Source organism: Phascolarctos cinereus, unplaced genomic scaffold (assembly GCF_003287225.1).
Source record: "Phascolarctos cinereus isolate Bilbo 61053 unplaced genomic scaffold, phaCin_HiC Scaffold_4;HRSCAF=312, whole genome shotgun sequence".
In the NCBI taxonomy this organism is placed as follows: domain Eukaryota; kingdom Metazoa; phylum Chordata; class Mammalia; order Diprotodontia; family Phascolarctidae; genus Phascolarctos; species Phascolarctos cinereus.
Window position 1 is genome coordinate 712,422,810 of NW_027555847.1, and position 22,209 is coordinate 712,445,018.

The 22,209-nt window shown below is 46.1% G+C and overlaps 1 protein-coding gene across 2 annotated transcripts in view; it reads left to right on the forward strand.

Annotated features, from left to right (window-relative positions):
* The window catches only part of ANKRD13A (ankyrin repeat domain 13A), a 39,280-nt gene that overhangs the window by 8,755 nt on the left and 8,316 nt on the right, over window positions 1-22,209 (forward strand). Inside the window, exons 1-12 of one of the 2 annotated variants that reach the window (XM_078154390.1) lie at window positions 1,100-1,175; window positions 1,985-2,117; window positions 3,015-3,139; window positions 6,134-6,179; window positions 10,820-10,963; window positions 11,655-11,844; window positions 16,769-16,835; window positions 18,040-18,121; window positions 18,900-18,961; window positions 19,497-19,627; window positions 20,400-20,557; window positions 21,426-21,539. In XM_078154390.1, the coding sequence (XP_078010516.1) occupies window positions 3,050-3,139; window positions 6,134-6,179; window positions 10,820-10,963; window positions 11,655-11,844; window positions 16,769-16,835; window positions 18,040-18,121; window positions 18,900-18,961; window positions 19,497-19,627; window positions 20,400-20,557; window positions 21,426-21,539 (1,084 nt within the window). In that variant the 5' untranslated portion in view covers window positions 1,100-1,175; window positions 1,985-2,117; window positions 3,015-3,049. Of the gene's footprint in view, window positions 1-1,099; window positions 1,176-1,984; window positions 2,118-3,014; window positions 3,140-6,133; window positions 6,180-10,819; window positions 10,964-11,654; window positions 11,845-16,768; window positions 16,836-18,039; window positions 18,122-18,899; window positions 18,962-19,496; window positions 19,628-20,399; window positions 20,558-21,425; window positions 21,540-22,209 lie in introns of those variants that run through there. The other variant, XM_020996403.2, reaches the window with a different exon arrangement.

Here is a 22,209-nt window from a genome sequence, read left to right on the forward strand (position 1 = left end):
ATGCGTTGAGGTATAAAATTTTGTGACAGGTCTGGGCAATGACAAAGTAGCAATTAAGATTTAAACTTTAGGAGAGAAATCTAGCAAAGGTGTCCAGAGGACAGATTGGAGGGAGAAGAGCCCTACTGGGAGATTATTGCTAAGCGGTCTGGGTAAGACTAACAGTGTCAGCATTGGAAGGGGCTTCCCTGGCATCCAGGCTGGAGGCCTGTGAGGAGTCATTTGCCTTGAGGGAAGACTTGAATTAAGTGGTGACTGTGCCTCCCAGGACAGGCCACTCTGCTTCAGGAGATGTCTCCTCACCCTGCTGCCAGCCTGAACCACCTCTTCCCACTCTGAGGTCGAGGAGAAGTGGCAGCCTTTCAGATAGTGAAGACATGGTGGCCCGGAGTGGAGAGGAGGGCACTGGTGGGCTTGTGGATTGATGAGATGGGGGAGGGAGCAAGCGAGGAAGGAGTCCAGAGTGGACCTTCAGATCAGGCTTGAAAGTCTGCTGAGACAGGAATGTTAGCAGTGAGGCTGCTCATGTCCCTCGGAGGGATGCTAAAACACTGACTTTACAGAGGAGGTCACCGGCAGCGCGCAGCTGTGTCTGGCGCTCACCGGCCGGCGTGGACAAGAGGGGTTGGCAGTTCCTGGTTTATAGGTTCTCTGCCCTTTATCCAGTGGGCAAAGCCATGTTTTAACTCCTCAGTGGCATTTAGTTTCTCTTTTACTGTAGCTGCTGATGTCTACTTGGCTTTTGTCTTCTTTCTGTGCATTCCAGTGACTTTTCTCCCCAAAAGTTGTCTCCTTAGGGCAGCTAGGTGGTGCAGTGGACAGAGCCCTGGGTCTGGAGTCAGGAAGACCCGAGTTCAAATGTAGCCTTAGACAATTATTAGTATGTGACTCTAGGCAAGTTACTTTGCACCTCTTTCCCTCAGTTTCTTCGTCTGTAAAGCAGGGATAATAGTATCATCATCAACTAGAGGAGTTGTGAGGATCAAATGAGAATTTTTGTGACGCACTTAAAGCGGTGCCTGGCGTATAGGAGGTTCCGTATAAGTGTTCGTCATCATCATTATTACTGTCATTATTTGGATGAGTAATGGTGTGGCAGTAGAAAGACTTCTGGCTCTAGAGGCAGAGAACCTAGGTTCCAAGCCTGCCTCTGAGAGGCACTCCAGTGACCTTCGGTAAGTCACATTATGACCTTGGGCTTCTGTTGGGCTCGATGGCCTCTAGGGGCCTGTATGCCATTCATGAGCCCGTACTTTTCATTGTCTTGACTTTAGATACTGTCCCAGTTTGGTCTCCCTGAGAGGGAACCAGGAGATGAGACCCTGGCGTGTCCATGGAAGGATGTGGGGAGAAGCTGGGCTAGCCTCCCCACTCTGCTGCCCCCTTTTCCTGTATGACCTCCTTTTATGGAGTGACCTAGTGACCACTCCAGGCCCGTTTCCTGCTCTGTAAAATGAGGGCATTGCAGGAGATGACATCTGAGATCCTGACCCTCCGTCTACCCTCTCTGAACCCAGAGCTGAGAAGAGGGATGAGGGAGAGAATGAGGGAAAGTCCAGTGAGCCATGTCCTGAGGCCGGGAGCCTACGGAGCCGAGGTGCCCGTATTTCGTGGCTGTGTCGATCCCTTCCCGCCTGCACCTCCCAAGTCGCTCTCCTGGTCCTGAGGACCCATCAGTCTGCCTCAGCGGTTTGGGCGCTAGCACTCAGAGGTTTGGTGAAAGTCCAGCTGGCCCACAGCCTTCCTATTCCTACTGAAATTGTCTTCTGTACTTTCAGTCTGATTATAATCTGGTCCTTCCTGTTCTCCGTCGAGCATTGACATGTTTCCCAAGCTGTCCCCTGGGCCGTGTCATAGTGTGTGATCTTCCGCAGAGATTGAGCTGGAGTGCAGTCATGGGTGCAAGGCTGCTTCTGCTTTGGTTTGAGCGTCTTAGGAGTGTGTTGACCAATTTTATTTAAAAGTGATTCTGATTACTTAACAGAATGTGGAGGCCCTGGATCCTCGAGGCCGGACCTTGTTACACCTCGCTGTTTCCTTGGGACACTTGGAGTCTGCTAGAGTCTTGCTCCGACATAAAGCAGATGTCACGAAAGAAAATCGCCAGGGATGGACAGGCAAGCATACATTAAAAAAAAAAAAAGCACGAAGCCAGCCCTGACTTACAATTGTATGGGAAGGAGGTGTCATTAGCTGACTTGTGACTTTTCTTCCCTTGGGACAAGAGGAGAAGGGGAGGGTGAGAGAGCTCCAAGTAGTTGCTGCTAGCCAGGCTCAGCCAGGGGTCTCCATTCTGTTCCGTGGCCTCTGGCTCCCCTGGGAGGGAGACTTGTCACGCTGACAAGGGCAGCTGCCATCAGGGCCTCATGTGACGCGGCTGGCGCTTGGGCAGCTGTGTGGGAAATCCCCGTGGAAGGACCAGGTGGAGCAGAAATGACGGTGACAGGAGGCCATTCCTGAGCATGCTTGGGGTCCGTTACATTCCGGTTATGTGATCACACCGTTGCAGTGGCCCCCCACAAAAGAGCTCTGCTGGCAGGAGTGTTTTGTTGGTTCGGGGGTGTGCCTGAGGAAGGAAGACGGCCCCACGGCCTTGTCCTTCCTGCTTTGCTCAGTGAGGTTGTCCCTGATGATGGGCTTGGCCTGCTGGCTTCTCTCTCTGGGGAGAGCGGGGTGCCCTCCTCAGGCAGAAGCTGTTCTGATGAGACAGGCCTTGTTCTCTGAGGCCTTGTGGAGGGTGTGGGGCTGGCCCTGGGACCTTGAAAGTTGTACCTTGGCAGGGTGGGCCCTGTGCTGGTGTCTGAGGACAAGGGCGTGGAGCTTCCTTGCCAGACTGGCCACAGAGAGAAGCCCTTTTTGGTCCTAGTGACTCTTGAGATGGCCAGGTCGCAGAGGGGTTGCAATCTGCATTAGTGGAGGGGGTGCCCACGCCGGTGAAGTCACAGGTCCTCGAGGTAGCATGGGGTGCCTCCCTCTGTTGATGTTTAATGGACTTTGGTCTTTGGGGATTTCAGTTTTGCACGAGGCGGTGAGTACTGGAGACCCCGAGATGGTATATAGCGTTCTTCAGCACCGTGATTACCACAACACGTCGATGGCCCTGGAAGGTGTTCCCGAGCTGCTCCACAAGATCCTCGAGGTATGTGAACCACGGTCACCTAAGTGTTGCATTGTGCCAGAGCTCGGGGACGTCGGCTTCGGGAGGCCGTTGAGATGAGGCCAGCCTGGCCAGGTGTCCTCCTTTGAGGGGGCTCCTGAAAGGTGCTGGAGGCACCCACGGGTCGTGTGACTCACCTAGCCTACCCAGCCAGTGGGTCAGGGTTTGAATTTGAACTTGGGTCTTCTTGACCTGTTAGGCACTGTACCGACAAAGAGTAACTTCATCACGGATGGTGAAGGTGTCTCATTATGCCTTCTGCCATTTACCTTCCATGAATACTTTATGCCTCTTTTTTCTAGATTGTCTGTAGTGTTGGCTTAGCCAGCACACTCATTTGTTTTCTCAGGTTTGTTGAGGTGAGTAGATTTTCTAGGGCCACATTTTTCTAAGTGTGGTTGGTGGGATCCTTTCAGGAGGTCCATCTCTTTGTGATAATGCTAGGGCCTTACTTGCCAATTAAAATACTCCTCATGGGGCAGCTAGGTGGTGCAGTGGATGGAGCACCAACCCTGAATTCAGGAGGACCTGAGTTCAAATGCGGCCTCAGACACATAACACTCACTAGCTGTGTGACTCTGGGCAAGTCATGTAACCCCATTGCCTAGCCGAAAAAAACAAAAAAAGCGAACTTCTCTTTTTCCAAGTGTATTTCTGGGTGAGGATGGATTTTCTTCATATATTTCGCCCATAACAACATGTCACAACAGATCGAATGTCAGAGCAGTTCTGAGCAGCCTGCTGTCTTCCATTGAGATTTCAAAAACGTAGAAATCAGGGCTACTCTTTGCACTGAATTTTGTTCCATTTTGGAAAGTAAAGTTAAATTTTCTTAAAAATGTTTATTTATATTAGCAAGAAATGGGTTATTGTTATTTTAAAAATAAATTTAAATAAATATTTTTAAATATATCAGTTTAAATTTCTAGTACGGTAAATACTGATAGCTATAACCCACATAAACAAAAGCTCTTTGGGGTCCTCAGTAATTTGGAGAAATGTAATTTAGTAGTTTAATTAATTTAGTAATTAGTAATTAATTTAGTAATTTAGAGATCCTAGTAGGAACTGCTATTCTAGGGAAACTTTCTCTATCATCAGTAAAGTGGTATTTTGATTTCTGTTTCCTGTGTTATTTTCTTCTTCCTGTGATTGCTAGCACTTTTGATAATAACACTAATTAATAATATAATAATGATAGCTAGAATTTATAAAGAGCCTACTAAGTACCAGGCACTGTGCTAAGGCTTTACAAATATGATCTCATTTTATCCTTACTACAGCCTTGGGAAGAAGGTGCGGTTTTTATACCCATTTTATAGATGAGGAAACCCAGGGTCACATAGCTAGTAAGTGTCAGGGGCAGGATTTAAACTCAGGTCTTCCTGGCTCCAGGCCCAGCGCTGTATCCACGATGTTACCTAGGGTGAGCGCCTCAGGTTTGCACCTGTTTTTTAGTGGGAATGCATTCAGTGTTTCTTTGTTGTGTGTAATGTTGACTTTGCTCCTCAGGCTTTTTATCGTCCTGAGGAAGAATCCTTCTGTATGGGTTGGTTGGGGTTTTTTGTGAGGCAGTTGGGGTTAAGTGACTTGCCCAGAGTCACATAGCTAGTGAGTGTTTGGATTTATTTTCCCCCCAGGAATTTATACAGTATTTTATCACAGGATTTTTTTGCTCTCATAGTTGATGAGTTGTTAGTCAAAGGCTTGTAGATTTAGAGATCATCTAGTCTAGGGGTGTCAAACTCAGAAAGAAATGGGGGCCGCTAATGTGTACGTAATAATAATAATAATTATACATATTACATAATAAGCCTCCCTGTTGGTTGCATGTTGACTTAGTTTTAAAACATCACGTTATCTACATCTTGTTGTATTTTTGTATTGTTGTTAAATACTTCCCAGTTGCATTTTAATATGGTCGGGGCTGCACAGAGGAGTGTTGTGGGCCATGTGCTGGACACCTCTGGTTTAGTCCATTCTCCTCATTTTTCACAAAAAGAAACTGAGGTTCAAAGAAGTGAAATGTTTGCCCGAGGTGAGATGTCTAAGTAACAGACCTGGGATTAGAATTCAGGTCCTTTCTGGGCTTCTGTATGTCAGGCTCTTTACACTGGCACACGGCCTTTAATAGGGTGTGTTGGGTATGGTTCTGGGAAGCACAGTTGATGAAGCTGGAGAGTATCCAGAGGAGGCAGCTAGGCTGCAGAAGGGCTTTGAGTCTACTCTCTAGGACGATCAGGTGCAGGGACTCCCGGATTGTTTTGAGTGTGGGGAGGAGAAGACTCCTGGAGACGCCTGGGATCTCAGCTGTCTGCTGGTTGGGCTGAATCGGCTGAAACCAGGAGCGAGGGGAGGGGGGGATATGGAGAGGGCACTTTGGGTCATGTGTCAGGGAGTGTCCAAATGTGGAGTGAGCAGCCGTGAGAGGGCCTGGCTCCCCGTCATGGGAATTCTTCAAGCTGAGGCTCCATGACCCCGGGGTGGGGGTGGGGGTTATCTTCTGGCTCTGGTTTGTCTAGATGTTTGAGGAGGCCCTTTCCTGGAAACCCTGCCCTGGGGTGGACCTTTTGTCACGCAGCACCTCCAGTTCCCAAGGCGGAACCTTCCTGGAGTTCTGGGAATCTGTCTTGTTTTGTTAGGACCCATTTTGTCAACAGTCTCCCTGTAGTGACAGTGCATTGCTATTTCATTGTCTTTATGAAGGTTGTATGTCTCAAAGTTCATTCCTAGATGCGTAATAGTTTTTGTTACTGTTATAAATGAAGTTTCTTTCTCAAAAACGTTTTCACGTTCTTTATTTGTAGGATGTAAATGATTTTTGTGGATTTGTTTTGCATCTGGGAATTGTACTGGACTTATTTATTTTCTCATAATAGCTAATAATTATTATACTAATATTTGTTTGGTAATTCTTAGTATACATTAATGAGCCTCATTTGTAGTGAATCTGGCATTTTTGTTTGTCCTTTCCAGGCACCTGATTTTTATGTGCAGATGAAATGGGAATTCACTAGTTGGGGTAAGTGGCCAGATAGTTAGAATTTATTACTGTTTTAAATTTTAAGCCCCAGTCTCTGAAATTTACTGCTACAGCTAGGAAGGAAATTACTAAATGCCAGAATAAACTTGCTTCTCCAAGACATTTGTAAGGCAGATTTTTGTAAAGTGTATCATGTTTTTTCATAGATTAAAAACAAGTTGTTTTTTTTTTGTCTGAGCAATGGGGTTAAGTGACTTGCCCAGCGTCACACAGCTAGTGTTATGTGTCTGAGGGCAAATTTGAACTCAGGGCCTCCTGCCTCTGGGGTCAGTGCTCTCTCCACTGCGCCACCTAGCTTTTGTAAGTGGGATATGGTCATTCAGAGATGCATTCTTTCTGTTTCTGATGATCTGCCCACTTCCCCGCTGGGTTTCTTTGATGATTTGTAAACCCTTAGAAAGAGTGGGAGCAAGTCATGGGACTCTATACCACGTCTTTTTGCAAAGCAGATATCATTTTTGCAATATGAGTAATCCCCAAGACACTAATTTGAGGAAATCCGGTCTACCTCCGGCAACAGATTGATAAGAAGCCTTTCATGTCTGAAACAGTGGGCACTGCAGGGAGGTTTGGGCTGGTGGTGGGTGGCTGGGGCCTTCTTAGGGTAAGAGGGATGGAAAGTCGCCTTGTATCCTGGATGGAGGAAGTCGGGAAATGTGATGGCGATCAGCGATATGAGGGTGGAGGGTGACTGCTTGCGGGCTGTCCTTACCCCAGAGAGCTGGAGGCAAGAGGGCGCAGCTTTCATTGTACAGTTGTCTCTCTTTGGCACTTAATGCCCATTACAGTCTGGTCCCAGCCTGCCTTTCCAGACATCCTTAGTATGCTGCTCACCCTCACACACTCTGTGGACCAGTCAGATTGGCCCACTTAGAGGCCCCCGATGGGGCAGTGGATGCCACACTGGGCTCAGAGTCGAGGAAACCTGCGTTCACATCCAGCCTCAGACTGTTAAACAGCTGAGTGACCCTGGTCAAGTCACTAAACCTCTGTTTGCCTCAGTTCCCTCATCTGTGAAGTGGGGATAATAATATCACCTACCTCGTGAAGATAAAATGAGCTAATATTTGTGAAGCACTCAGCACAACGCCTGGCATATATGGGGCACTTAATACATGCTGATTTCCTTCCTTCCTCCCATCTTTCGTTCCTTTTTCCCTCCCTCCCCTCATTCTCCTCACGCTTAGATTTGTCTGCTCTTCATGGCCAACCTCTCAGAATCCTCAATGTCCTTAAAACTTTGCTTAGGTGATAGCTTCTGCCCGAGGCCGTGTGTGTGTGTGTGTGTGTGTGTGTGTGTGCGCGCGCGCGTGCTAAATAGGTGACTGGTGAGTACACTTCTCCCAAGCTTCTGCTTCTCTTGGATGGGCCCTCAATTCCTCTCCCTCGCCTTTGTTATCAAAATAGGAGTTCTTACCATTTAGGTTTTCTACTTTTGTTTTATTTTATTTTTTAAAAAAATTTATTTATTTTTAGTTTTCAACATTTACTTCCACAAGATTTTGAGCTCCAAATTTTCACCCCATCTCACCCCTCCCCCACCCCAAGATGGCATGCATTCTGAATATCCCTTCTCCTAGTCTGCCCTCCCTTCTATCTTTCCTCCCCTTCTCTTATCCCCTTTCTCTTCTATTTTCCTGTAGGGCAGGATACATTTCTGTACTCCATTTCCTGTATTTCTTATTTCCCAGTTGCATGTGAAAACATTTTTTTTAAACATGTGTTTTTTAAAACTTTGGGTTCCAAATTTTCTCTCTTCCTCCTTCCCTACCCACCTTCATTGAAAAGGCAAGCAACTCAGTATAGGTTGTACATGTGCAGTTATGCAAAACACTTCCATAGTAGACATGTTGTGAAAAACTAACTCTATTTCCCTTAATCCTATCCTGCCCTCCCATTTATTCTATTCTTTCTTTTGACCCTGTCCCTCCTCAGAAGTGTTTGCTGCTGATTACCCCCTTTTCCAATCTGCCCTCCTTTCTGTCATTCCCCTGCTCTTTTGTCCCCTTCTCCCCCTATTTTCTTGTAGGGTAAGACAGGTTTCTATACCCAATGCGTGTTATTCCCTCCTTAAGCCAAATCTTATGAGAATAAGATTCCCTCATTTCCTCTCACTTTCCGCTGTTTCCCCTGCACTGTAAGAGCCTTTACTTTTCTGTTTTTTTGTGAGATAATTTACCCCATTCTACCTCTCCCTTTCTCCTTCTCCCAGTATAATCCTCTCTCACTCCTTAATTTTATTCTCCAGATATGACCCCTTCATCTTCAACTCACCTTGTGCCCTCTATCTATCTATCTGTCTATCTCTCTGTCTGTCTGTCTACCTATACATACATACATACATATAATTTTTTCCCTCCAACTACCTTAATACTGACAAAGGTCTCATGAGTTATAAATATCACCTTTCCACGCAGGAATGTAAACAGTTCAACCTTAATAAGTCTCTTATGATTTCTCTTTCCTGTTTACCTCTTCATGTTCCACTTGAGTCTTGTATTTGAAAGTCAAATTTTTTATTCAGCTCTGGTCTTTTTTTTTTTAATTTCTTTTTTCTTTTGTTATTTTTAGGCAATTGGAATTAAGGGACTTGCCCAGGGTCGCACAGCTAGGAAGTGTTAAGTGTTTGGTCTGAGGCTGGATTTGAACTCAGGTCCTCCTGACTTCAGGGCCAGTGCTCTATCCACTGCGCCACCTAGCTGCCCCTCAGCTCTGGTCTTTTCATCAAGAATGCTTGAAAGTCCTCTGTTTCACTGAACGACTATTTTTTTCCCCTGAAGGATTATACTCAGTTTTGCTGGGTAGATGATTCTTGGTTGTAATCCTATCTTCTTTGCCCTCTGGAATATTATATTCCATGCCCTGTGGTCAACTTAATGTAGAAGCTGCTAAATCTTGTGTTATCCTGATTGTGTTTCCACAATACTTGTGTTTCTTTCTGGCTGCTTGTAATATTTTCTCCTTGACCTGGGAACTCTGGAATTTGGCTACAATATTCCTAGGAGTTTTCCTTTGGGGATCTCTTTCAGGAGGAGATTGGTGGATTCTTTCAATTTCTATTTTGCCCTCTGGTTCTAAAATATCAGGGCAGTTTTCCTTGATAATTTCTTGAAAGATGATGTCTAGGCTCTTTTTTTGATCATGGCTTTCAGATAGTCCAATAATTTTAAATTCTCTCTCCTGGATCTATTTTCCAGGTCAGTTGTTTTTCCAGTGAGATATTTTACATTGTCTTCTATTTTTTTATTCTTTTGGATTTGTTTTACAGTGTCTTGATTTCTCATAAAGTCACTAGCTTCCAATTGCTCTATTCTAATTTTTAAGGAAGTATTTTCTTCAGTAAGCTTTTGGACTTCCTTTTCCATTTGGCCAATTTTGCTTTTCAGGGCATTCTTCTCATTGGCTTTTTGGACTTCTTTTACCATTTGGGTTGGGCTATTTTTTAAGGTGTTATTTTCTTCAGTATTTTTTTGGGTCTCCTTTAGCAAGCTGTTGACTTGTTTTTCATGATTTTCTTGCATCACTCTCATTTCTCTTCCCAGTTTTTTCTACTTCTCTTACTTGCTTCTCAAAATCCCTTTTGAGCTCTTCCAAGGCCTAGGACTGATTCCTATTTTTCTTGGAGGCTTTGGATGTAGGAGCTTTGACGTTGTTGTCTTCTTCTGGTTGTATGTTTTGATCTTCTTTGTTACCAAAAAAAGATTCTATTGTCTGACTTTTTTTTTTGCACCTTTGTTTACTCACGATCCCAGCCAGTTACTTGGGTTGTAAACTCTTTGTTAAGGTAGGGGTCTGCTTCCAGCATGGAGAATGTACTGTTCCAAGCTTCCGGGGTTTTGTGCATCTGTTTTCAGAGACACTTGTAGGGACCTGTAAATTTTCAGTTCTTGCAAGGTGGTATGATCAAGGGGTGAGGTGTTTACTCCTTTTCTGGCCTGTGCTCTGGTCTATGAGTGACCACGAGCACTCCTTTCTGTCCTGGAACTGTGAGGAGGATTTCTGCTTCTCCTCACCCCAGGACTGCCACCTAGAACTGTGACCCAGATCCAAGCACTGGCAAAGCAGGAGAATCCAGCACCAGCAGAGAGATCCCTGCAATCTGCCTCTTATCAGCCACTGGATTCCCCCTCAGTCTGTGGGCCAGCAGCTCAGGAGGCAGCTGCCCCAGGGCCACGCTCAGGAAATGGGGCTGAGACCTAGCTTCTCTCTCACCACAGAAACAGACTTTTCCCACTGACCTAAGTTGTCTTTGGTGTTCGTGGTTTGAGAGGTCTAGAAACCACCACAGCTACCTGTGATTCAGTCCTCTGAGGCCTGCTTCAGGTTTGCTGCAGCTTGCGTGCCCATGCCGAACTGCGTTCCTCTCCCAGCCTGGCGTAATATGCCTTTCTGATCAACCATCCGGGTCATCTTGGGCTGGAAATTTGTTTCACTCTTCCTTTTTGTGGGTTCTGCTGCTTTAGAATTTGTTTAGAGCCATTTTTGTAGGTATTTGGAGGAGTTTGGAGGAGAGCTCAAGCAAGTCACTGCTTTCACTTCGCCATCTTGGCTTTGCCCCCCCAGGTTTTCTACTTTTATCTTTGATGGGTTTTATTAGTTGCAGATATGTTCTTTTGCAGTTCCATTGGTTTCTAGGATATGTCCCAATGACGTCTGTCGCATTTGGAAAAGTGGGGCCAAACTGCGTGTTGACATCACGTTATTGGGCTTTGAAAACATGAGCTGGATAAGAGGAAGACGCAGCTTCATTTTTAAGGGAGAGGGTAAGTGATGCTGTATTCCTAGCATTCACTGATTGCTTCCGAACGAATGTTGAAGTGTATCTGAATGCACGGAGGATTTTGTGGTTGCCGTGATGTGGTTGTGTCTCTTATCGACAGCAGATAAGAAACCAGAACAGTAGTATTTCCCACTCATCGCTTGTTTCTTACCTTGTGTTTGTGTATCTGGCTGAATCTCTAAGCAGATTATAAACTCCTGGAGGGTAGGAACCATGTGTTATGCCTCTTGGTCTCCCCTTAGCCCAAGTGTGGTACCTGGCACGACAGGCTCCAATAACCTCTGCTCCCCAGCAGATAATCCACAACTGTGGGGATTTTCAGTGTCTTTTTGAAGATTAGATTGCAAGCTGATTTGACTGTCCTCTCAAGCACCCTTTTTTAAAGGGAATTTCCTCTTTTGTAAAATGAGGGGGTGGGCATCTACATTTACGTCATCTGCACGGCCCCATGGTTCTGTGATTCTGAGGTGGTCCAAAAGTTTGTTGGGCATGAGGGGAAGCCAGTCAAAGAGAACCCACGTTTGGGTCATTTAAAACTGATTTAGCTCATTTGATGAAGTGAGATCTTGGAGGAGTAATTTGAAGGAGAATGACTCTGAACAGCTAGTGGGGTTTTCTTCTTTCTCTCTTATCTTTCCGTCACACTTGATTCTTCTTCTGTCCCATGTTAACAGATAGCTGGGCGGAGCTGATGGAAGTTAACCACGATGACAGAGTTGTCACGACCGAACATTTTGATCTCTCTCAAGAAATGGAGCGCCTCACATTGGATTCCATGAAACCCAAAGGGAGGGAGGTGGAGAGGCGCCTCACGTCTCCCGTCATCAACACCAGCCTGGAGACTAGAAACATCGCTTTTGAAAGGTACTCCTTGAAGCTCTGCATGTTAATGACCGATCCCTTCGCCGCTGCCCTTGAGTGCCTCTGACACGTCATGGAAAGTGACGGGTGCATTGGGACCTTGAGGATGTGACATGCTAAATGCCAGTGGGCTTAAAGCCAGCCTTGACTCTCACAAGCGTAAATCGCCGCGGACAGTCGGTGTGGCATTGGTTTTTATAGTTCATTAGTTAGAAGCCTTCTGGGGAAAACGTGTCTCTGTCTTCTTTTATGGGCCCCTCCCCACTGGTCTTTATGGAGTCCGGAGACGTTTGAATTGTTAGATACCCTTCCCCGTCTGCAGCCTGTGCCACTCACGAGTGGTATCTTCTTTATCTTTCTGGGTTGGGCTAATGTTAGTTCAGTGGTCATTTTAACAATGGTAGGTTTGTGTTTCTTCTTACGAGCCTTAATGGTTTTTATTTTCTTTGCTCTACAGGAAGAGCCATTTTAGAGAGCTCTTTGCCTCGGTTTTCCAAAATTACCATTACTGCTGATTCACTTTTGGGTTTCATTCATTAATATGCCAGGAAGTTCTCATAAGAGATGAGAAAGGAGACTTGGGGGAGGCTTCCTTGGCCTCACCATTGTTTCTTGTGCTGTTTGGCCTGAGTATATATCTAGGATAATTCTCAAGGGAGCTCAGGAGAGCCCTGTTTGTTTGCCTAGGACATCACACCCATTTCTCTATAAATCAGATTCACATCCTGTGGAAGTTCAAGTTAAGAATGAAAGCATATTTTAATTTGTTCAGGTTTTTTTTTTTACTATTTCCTTTCTTTTTAATGCATTTTCTTAACTCTTCTATCTTTATTCTATAAAGATTTTTAAACAACATAGAAGGTTGAGCAAACTGGAAGGTTTCCTAGGCTCACAGCAGGATTTGGAGCTGGAAGAGGCCTTAGAGATCATCTCGTCCAGGCCTGTTGTTTTACCCTTGAGAACAGCACCTGTGACGGTAAAACGACGTCTTTGGTCACACGGGTAGTAAACAGCAAGGCCTGGGCTTGGCCCCTGGTCTTCCGGCCCCAAACCTTGTGCTCTTCCATCACGTTGTCCTGTGGCCAACTTAGAAAAAACTTCAGGCTTAGGTAGCTAATTGGAAAAACCAGCCTTACTCTCATGTTTCGCCATGTTCCTGGGGTTCAGGCACACAGGCCACATTGTTCTTGTCACATCAGCGAGAGTTACCCAAGCATTAGCCTCCATTTTCTTTTTTCTTTTTTTTTAAATTAATTGATTTTGATTTATCAGTAATCACTTCTATAAGCTTTTGAATTTAAAATTTTTCTCCCCCTTCCTCCCCACCACCCTCCCCAAGATGGTGCACAATCTGATATAGGCTATATATATACATTCTTATTAAACATATTTTCAAATTAGTGATTTGTAAGTAAAAATTAGAACCAATAGGATAGACTCCATTTTCTTCTCTGTCCTGGTGCCCCTCATTTTTAGTGATTGTGAGCCTTGCGGATCAGCCTGGCTAGAAGCTGATGCTAATGACTCTGAGCCCCGGTGAAGTTTGGGGGATGGCCCAGCGACCTCCTTTCCAAACTCCAGTTCAGAAGCAAGGGTCCGCTGTGCTGGGACTCTACACAGCCTCGCAGGCGTCTCGCTAGCTTCTTTTGAGGGCTCTTGGGAGGAATTCATCAAGAATGGCCACAAGACCAGGTCTCTTTTTCCTAATGTAATGGTCACCACCCCTTACTGCTGATAAATGAGCTTAGAGAGCGTCTGTGGTCATCATGGTTTGCTTTCTGGTGAAGGTGGACTAAAAGGTCAGGACATTCCAGTTCAGCTAAGAGTCAGGAACCCTTTGTGCAGATAGAGTCACAGAATTTGCATGAAATTTACCCCTCCAACCCTGACATTTACCAAGACACTAATCGATTCAGTTGATTAAATGCCTAATTCAAGCATTTGTTAAGCACCTACTGTGTGTCAAAGCAGTGCCTGGTGTTGGTGATGCAGAGGTAAGACCAGTCACCCACACTACCCTCAGGAAGCTTACCATTGACCCTAATTCTGATGGTGGTGGTTGTTTCCCAGCTCTGTTTCACGTGCAGAAGTGCCTTCTGTGGGCCAGGCACCAGGGATAGGGAGATGAAAACCTGGATCACTCCTGTCCTCAGGATTGTGGGCCTCACGAGGCCTTCAGGTGTAAGATAAGGAAAGGTGTGATGGAGCTGAGGGGAGCCCTAGAGCACTCAGGGAGATGTGGGAGGGAGAGTTCAGAGCCTCAGCTGAAGCTTAGATGAAGAAGTGCCTTCCAGCAGGGGAGATGGCCAGCTGGGAATGACCACTGGGTCACTTTTCTGAAGAGGCATTTGAACAACTGTGGAGAAAGGGGCTTTGTGGGCCCAGTTAGTTTTTAACAGTTAACTCTCCTTATTGGAATCTCCAGGCACAAGTGTTTATCAAGCTTGTAGTTAGGCATTTTCTTTCTCCCCTTTGTTGATGGCTTAATTTATTGCTATTTTTCCTCCATCTCTTCCTTCCAGTCTGTCTCTATGGACAGACTTACATAAGATGAAGCCTTTTCTCTCGTGCCACAGTCACAGGGAGAGTTGCACAGCATGCCAGTTGGTTTGAGAGCATCTTCCAAAATGCAGAGCAGCAGCTCCCAAGGAGAAGAAGGGATCTAGCCCCAGTCCGTTTTCTCCTTTGATGTCTGGCTGCTGTAGTCCAGCAAGGGGGCTCTAGTTTGCATGAAGCTTTCTGGCTTTGGAATTAGGTTCGAAATAAGCCGCAGTTGGAAGGAACATTTCTTACCTTGGAAACCTCTGGGGCCTTGTGCCCTTTCTAAGATGGCACTGATCAGTAGGCGAGGAAAGGCAAGCCAGAGCCAGCCAGGATGAGCAGAGCTAGGCGGTGCTGAGGGAGAAGAAGGCATTTGTTATAGCTCTTGGAATCCTTGGATTGGAAACACAGTCCAGTGTTGAGAATTGGACTGGAATTCTGGTAAAAGCCAGGATGGAGCATCTGGGATTTAATGGCTACCCAGTGTCTGTGTACCAGTTCACCCTAGTCAGTGGCTGGCTGACTGGGTCACAGGGCAAAGGAATGCCAGGATTGCTGCTCCTAGTGGGTAGGAAGTAGTTACCACCAAGGTTCATGCACATGATAAAGTTTTCATCTACCAGAGTAGGGGGAAGAACGTGGAGGACAGAAGCTGAGGATTTCTTCTAAGACTGGACATCACATGGATTAAAACTTTTTGGATAAATGTAATCTAAAGACTTTTGGAACAAATTAGGAAATGGGTAGAGATTTCTTACTTTTTTCCTGTCCATTTGTGACAAAATATATCAAATAAATGGCCCAAGGGAATGAGGCTGCATTTCAGAGGCTCTTGAAGCCGTTTCCCCGCCTTGGTTATGTCTTTCTGAAATGTAAACTCTCAGGCCTCAGGATTTTTATGTTCTCTTTTGTGATCTTTTTCTCCACTTACTACCTCTTCCTGCCCCCTTAGAGTGTGGGGTCATTAGGTAGGGAGAAGATAATTTGCAGAGAAGCAGTGAGAATAAAATCCCTTCTGTATTTGGTTAACGTTGATTATAGACACGTCTGATACAATAGGATTCCATATTCTGATCTCTTTTGATACATCAATTTTGTACTGATTCTTTTAAATTATTCTGTAATACTCTTATGAAAAGAACTTCTTTTATAAGGGAATTTAAATAAAAAATTAGATTGTTTGAAAACATAAGAAATAAAAGCTGATGGGTTTTCCTTATGATTTGGATGACACTCCCTCTACTGTGAGTTAGGACCAGAGCCACGCAGAATGTGACCAGCACCCAAGATGTAGACAAAGCAAGGTCAGAAGAGGACCACGAAGGAAGGTGTGATGTCCTAGACAAAGGGGCAGAGCCTTGCAGTGGCTCCTGAGTAAATGACGAGATTTCCCAGTGCTTCTGCTCTCTGAAAAACTATCAGGGTTATCCCATCATGAGTGGCAGCCTTGGGCAGGAGCACATTGAGTTAAACATTGGGTATTTGGGCACTTTGCCCAAGGCTCAGCTGCTGGTGTGCTATTGAGATAGGACAGAGTTGGAATCAATTACTCAAATGCCGCTTTTAACAACCTTCCCCTTGTGTGCCAAAGCTGACATTGCGTGACTTATGGCCCATTAATGGCTCAGGCTGTAGTGGGTTTTCTGAGCGCCCTACCACAGTGATAGCGTCTCTCCTCCTTCCCTCCCCCGTCCTCTTCTGAGCTGTGGGATGGCCTGTGTTTCATTGTTCTAAGAATTCCTCAATTGAGGTGAATCAGTTTGTTATAGAAGTCAGAGCTGGTGATGAGAGCTTGCTAATTTGGATAATGTGAGTCCTGACTCAGGGCTGACCTCATCTAGCAGCGTCTCTTGTGGGGGTCCACCTCCCTTCTTATGACCCCGGGGCCTGTGCCCAAGAATTCCCACAGCCCCTGTGGTCATCTGGAGAGAATCCTAATGGGCAAGTGCTTCACACATTGGATTCTCGCCCCAGACCTTGAGATAGAGGGTCTGAGTATTGTTCCCATTTTTCAGATGAAGAAACATCCTCAGAAGGGGAAGTCACTTGTGCAGGGTCACATAGTTAGTAAGTGTCAGCCGAGCTGGATTCCCAGGTTCCTCCCACCGCCCCCAGCTGCCTTGGGCCAGTGAGGCATTCACCATGCTGCTGCTGCAGATCTCCCTGCCAGGCCTGGGGCCTGCTGGTCAGAGAGTCGGGGGGAGGGGGGAGGGTGTGACGGTGGCCCTCTCTTTGCTTTCATGTCGACAAGACGACTGTAGTTTCCAAGGTTCTTAATCCTGCCTCGTTTGCTAAATTCAGCTGGAAAAAAAAATGGAAAGACTAGAGGGGTGAATCTGAATGGCATGTTGTACATGTACAATTTGTGGTGTTCACTTTTTATCAGAACTAAATCCGGATTCTGGGGCTGGAGGACAGATAAAGCAGAAGTTGTTAATGGTTACGAAGCAAAGGTAAAATGAAACTCTTCAAATAAGATTTCATATGGCTTTTGAGCTCCTATGCAAATGAAGGCCTCTTGTGGGCCTTCCTGGCACTTTAACCCTCAAGGTGATTGGGGTCTGGGGGAAGGACTTGACGTAGTAACTGCTACTGGGTCTGACTTGGGAAGACTTAGCCCCTAGAAAGGGGAAGCTCTTTGGAAAGAGAGTGAGTACAGACTCTCGAACCAAAACCCAGGCCAGCCCTTAAACAAAAAAGAAGGTTCCAAATTTAACACAGTTGTTTACTTGTTTTTATAATGTTCTTTGTAAATAGTAACAATTGGCTTTCATTAGTTTTTTTTTTAATTCTAATCACAATGGAAGAGTTTCTACCACTTCAGTCATTATATCAGGGATTGAGCTTTTTGTGGTTTTTTTGTGTGTGTGTGTTTGTGTGGTAGAATAAAGCTCTTTTACCCAAGATCCCGTATACTACAGCTCTCTGTTAATTGTGGCCTTTCTTCTGAGCTGTAGCCTAATGATGAGATGAGATTCATAACAATGACCTGAAGGTGCAGTGAGATCCCGAAATGCCTTCTGGATTCAGCGTTGTGTTCGGCATGGTGACTTTATTATAAGTTTGAAAGCTGGCAACCCCTCAGTGAGCTATCAGTGGGAACTCTGTTAACCAGAATATTGGTTAACCCAAACATCCCATTCCCCAATCATGTTGTGTGGGTTAAGTGCCATCCAAATAGTTAAAACAGAATAACCCACTGTCCTTGGCTCATTTTTCTCCCAGTCTCCTAGGCTTAGAGAACCTTGAGTTCCTTATTTTTCTTCATCCGGCAGATGGCTGCCTATGCCAAATAATCTTAGAACCCCATTCTGTTAGGCACAAGAGAGATGACAGAAGAAATTCAGCCCGAAAACTTAGACATGGGTGAAATGTTCCATGATAGGAACTGTAGGGAGAAAGCAGTGCCAGTAGGATGGTGAATCGACCCGTGGGGATGTCCCTCCTCACTTACGCTGCTGTTGTATTTGCAAACCTGGAGCTTTGTGGGTTTGACCATAGCCAGGGATCCCCAGAAGTGGAGTTTGTGTTCACCATTTCCTGTTTTTTTTCCAATGGTTCAGAATTTTTGCGCTTGGTTCATTTTTAAAGTTCTGATGTTGACATTCTGATTTTCTGTGAGTAACTGGTCTTTTTTTTTTTGGAAATTTCCCCAAGGTTTACACAGTAAACAATGTAAGTGTAATAACCAAAATACGAACAGAACATTTGACAGAGGAAGAAAAAAAGAGATATAAAGGTAACTTTGGGGGGTCGGGCCTGAATGACAGAGCCTTCTGTTGCATGGTGTGGTCTATTGAGTTGTTGAGTAAAGAAAACAGGAAGGCTACATTTTCATGTATTCACTCGATATGGAAGGGATAATTGTAGTCTTAAATAGTTTTTTCCAAGTGTTATCCAGTTTAAAAAAAAGAAAACCTAAGCCTGTAATGGACTCATTTTTTTCTTTCCCTTCAGGCCTTCTTTTTCATTAGTGAGAATAAAAGCTTGAGAGATTCACAGATATTAAATAACTTAAAAGTTCCTAAGATTTAAAGCCAAAAAGAGTCTTAGAGACCATTTCTTCTCTGCCTCCTCCCAAACCCCATTTTACAGATGGAGAGAGTGGGGCTCAGAGCATCAGGTTTTACTAGTGAGCTATAGCAGAGTCAGAATTGGAACCCAGGTTTCCTGATTCCTCTGCATGAGAAGACAGCACATTCTTGAGTGGTCATCAGTCAGTTCTGCTGGTGACATGTCCAGCCCTGGGCTCAGTGCTATGGATAGCAAGATGAAAAATGGACAAAATGGGCCCTGTTAGCAGGGAGCCTCACCTTCTGGTGGGGGCCTAGCAGGGCTTGCCCAGTTAGGGACAGCTTTTAAAGGTGATGGAGCCAGCACCCCACACTCCCATCTTCCCGTCTGACTTCTCAGCCCTGGCCCAGTCAGACACGTCGGTGTGCCAGAAGCTTGCTTGCTGAGGGAGCGCAACTGACATGTGGCACTTTGAATTCAGGTGTATGTTTTTCCTTCCACAGCTGACAGGAATCCCTTGGAATCCTTGCTGGGGACTGTAGAACACCAGTTTGGTGCTCAGGGGGTAAGTACAGTGGACGTTCCAAGGCCCCCGAGTAAATCCAGGAGTTCCCTGGGAAAGGCTGAGGACACAGAGATGGCCCAGAGGGAGGGGTCAGGTTCTTCCAAGGTTAGAGAGAGAGGAGATGTTTTTGTTTTTCTTTTACAAGTGTCCAGACACAGAGCGTGAAGGAGGAAGAGGGAGGATTGTAGGCAGGTGTTTGGAACTGTGGGCCTTTGCCACGGAGGGTGGACTGGGCATTTTTCTTCTTTGTTAAAGGATTGCGACAAGAAGCATGGAGCAGAGAGAGATGAAGCACACTTTATTTCTTAATTCCCGAAAAGGGAAGCCCTGAGGCTCATTAGGCTGGTGGTGGATGCATTTGTGACTCGTGCCCATGTTTTGTGCAGTGGCTGACAATGCTCTCCCTGTTTAAGACAGTCCATCTTTGAGTTTCTCTCTCATGCCTGTGGGCACAGTCTTTACACAGCTTGGGTTTCAGTGGGCAGAACGGGCAGGAGGGCCGTGTGTGCAGTGCTCTCCTGGGTCACTTTTGCAGGACCTCACTACCGAGTGTGCGACAGCGAACAACCCGACGGCCATCACGCCCGAGGAGTATTTCAACGAAGAGTTTGATCTGAAGGACCGAGACATAGGGCGACCAAAGGAGCTCACCATCAGGACCCAGAAGTAAGATGCTGACAGCGCCAGCAGAGGAGCTGGGGCCTGGGGTGCTCTTGCCTCCAGAATTCTTGTTTGCACACGTGTTTTTTCTGTTTTAGTACATGTCAGTGTTGGTGTTTCCTCTTTTCATGCTTGACACTCCCCCCAGCTCCAGTGTTCTCCAGTTCTAGTGTAACTGGAAATCGTGAGCTAGACCCTGCGTGCTCCTTGGCCCTGTACGGTGAGGGGAGGTTCTCACTTGTGTCCCTGCTCGTACTGGTGGGCCTTAGTCTGTTACTCTATGCCTGTAAAATGGCTAACTCTGCCCTCCGTCCACTGGCAGGGGTGATGAAATGTGGACTTGTTCCACACCTCAGGTTCAGACCGAGGGTGAAAGTGAGAGCCCGTATGGCTCAGGGCTGGGGTTCGGAGACATTAGGATTCCTCAAAGTTCTGTTTTTGTAAGCTTGGTTTCCGAACATTGAGATGCTTTGCATGTAGTAGGCACTTGATAAATGTGTTTTGAATGTAATTACTAGCAGTGTTTGTGAAAGAGTGAGGTGGTGGCATCTAGCCCATTGTATCTGAGGAGTCTGATTTCCTTGTTAGCCAAAGAAGGAATGAGAACGCTTTTATGAAGCCACCGCTGTGCCAAGAAGGGCCGAGGATGCCCGTGGAGCAGTGAGAGTCCCTGCCCTCTCGCAGCTCCCCTTCTAAGATGGCGGCAGGCAGCCCTGATGGCTGGGGGGGCTCCCAGGCCGTGGCGATGGGCCCAGAGTTGTCTTTGTTGATCTCACAGGTTTAAAGCCATGCTTTGGATGTGTGAAGAGTTCCCCTTGTCTCTGGTGGAACAGGTCATTCCCATCATTGACCTCATGGCCAGAACCAGCGCCCATTTTGCTAGACTGAGAGATTTCATCACTCTTGAGTTCCCGCCTGGATTTCCTGTCAAAATTGGTAGGTCTGCCTCTGTGTCTGTGATTTCCCGTGATCTTTTTGTAAATTAAAGTAAGCACAAACTTCAGGACTCAGGCGATTTCTAGGGATGTGTCTCGCGGGAAGTTAGAGGTGTCCGGGAGCCCCCCAGGGATGGCCCTCTTTGTAGAGACTGATAAACTTCATCTGGGGTGCTGACATTGGTGTGCCGTGGGCGCCCGCTCTGGTGCAGAGGATGAGCTGCTTGGCTTCGCCTAGAACCCGACCATTCCTGAGCCCTGCCGAGGGTTCGAGCATAGTGACTCATGTACCAGCTTCTTCGTTACCTCCTTGTACTGGCAGAAAAGCCCTGTAGAGAGATCCGTGGGCCAATGGTGGACTCCCCATGCCAGACTGATGTGTAGTTTGTTATTTTAAATCCTTTTAATATACACCGTAGTCTCTGCTTCTTGATTCTGTATAGAGTGAGTCTTACATGGGAATGAAGGTCATTTGTTGGGGAAAATAAACCACTTAATTTTAAGGCCCAAAGATTTATATATCTGTCTGATGCCTTGGTTACTTTAACGTGAGTCAAACCTTAATATGTGATACTCCATTATGAAAGGGGCCGAGTTCACCAGGGAAGATTCTGGTCTTGGTTTCTTACATTTGGACGCATTTTAGGCCCAGGGTCGTGGACTCGTAAGGTCCAGCTCTGCCCTTTTGTCCTGGGACACCCTGACACGGCTGCTTCTGTGACCCGGGGTGGCCCCGGCTCTGGAGGCAGCGTGGGGCTGTCAGGGCCTGGGGGACCTGCTTTTTAGAAAGTGAATCTAAGCCACAGTTGCTTTGCACGGGGAAGTAGACATCATGGATTCCAATGAAAATACTTTTCTTTTCTCCTTAGAAATTCCATTGTTTCATGTCTTGAATGCACGGATTACCTTTGGAAATGTCAATGGCTGCAGCACTGCTGAAGAACCCGTTGCCCAGAGTGTGGACGGGGGACATGCCGACCCAGGTGAGCAGGGCCAGAGGAGATGGTGACTTAGCCAGTGGCTGGGGCAGGATCTGAACCCACATCTTTTTGACTTCCAGTCCAGGCCCTCATTCACTTTGACTTGTTGCCTTGAAAGATGAAGTAGTGATAGTGTTCTGGCATTGGAGTCGGGAGGACCTGAGTTCAAATCCAGCCTCAGGCACTCAACCCTTACTAGCAGTGTGAACCTGGGCAAGTCACTTAACCCCTGTTGCCTCACCAAAAAGCAAAAAAAAAAAAAGAAAAAGAAAAAAAAAAAGAAAAATGAAGTAGTGAGAATATGTGGAGAATTTTTTTTCCTTTTTCATTAATGTACAATTCTTAAAAGGTCTGTTTGAAATGAAATGAAATGATCAGATTTCAGCTCTGCTATATTCCAAAATGTGGGTAAATTCTTAGACTCTCCTCCCTTTCTAGTCACCTGTCCTGTTACTCCCCTTCACACACGCACTCTGTGCCCCGGCCAGACGTTACTTCCTGGTTGCCTCTGCCGCTGTCGACAGTCTTTGTACCTGGAATGCACTCCCTTCTCATCTCTGCTTGTTGAGACCCGTTACTCCTTCAGGGGTCAGCCCTTGCGCCATGTCCTCCATAATGCCTTTCCTGATTCTCCCTCCCCCAAATGCATTGTCCTTCCTTAGGTTTTCTGGCT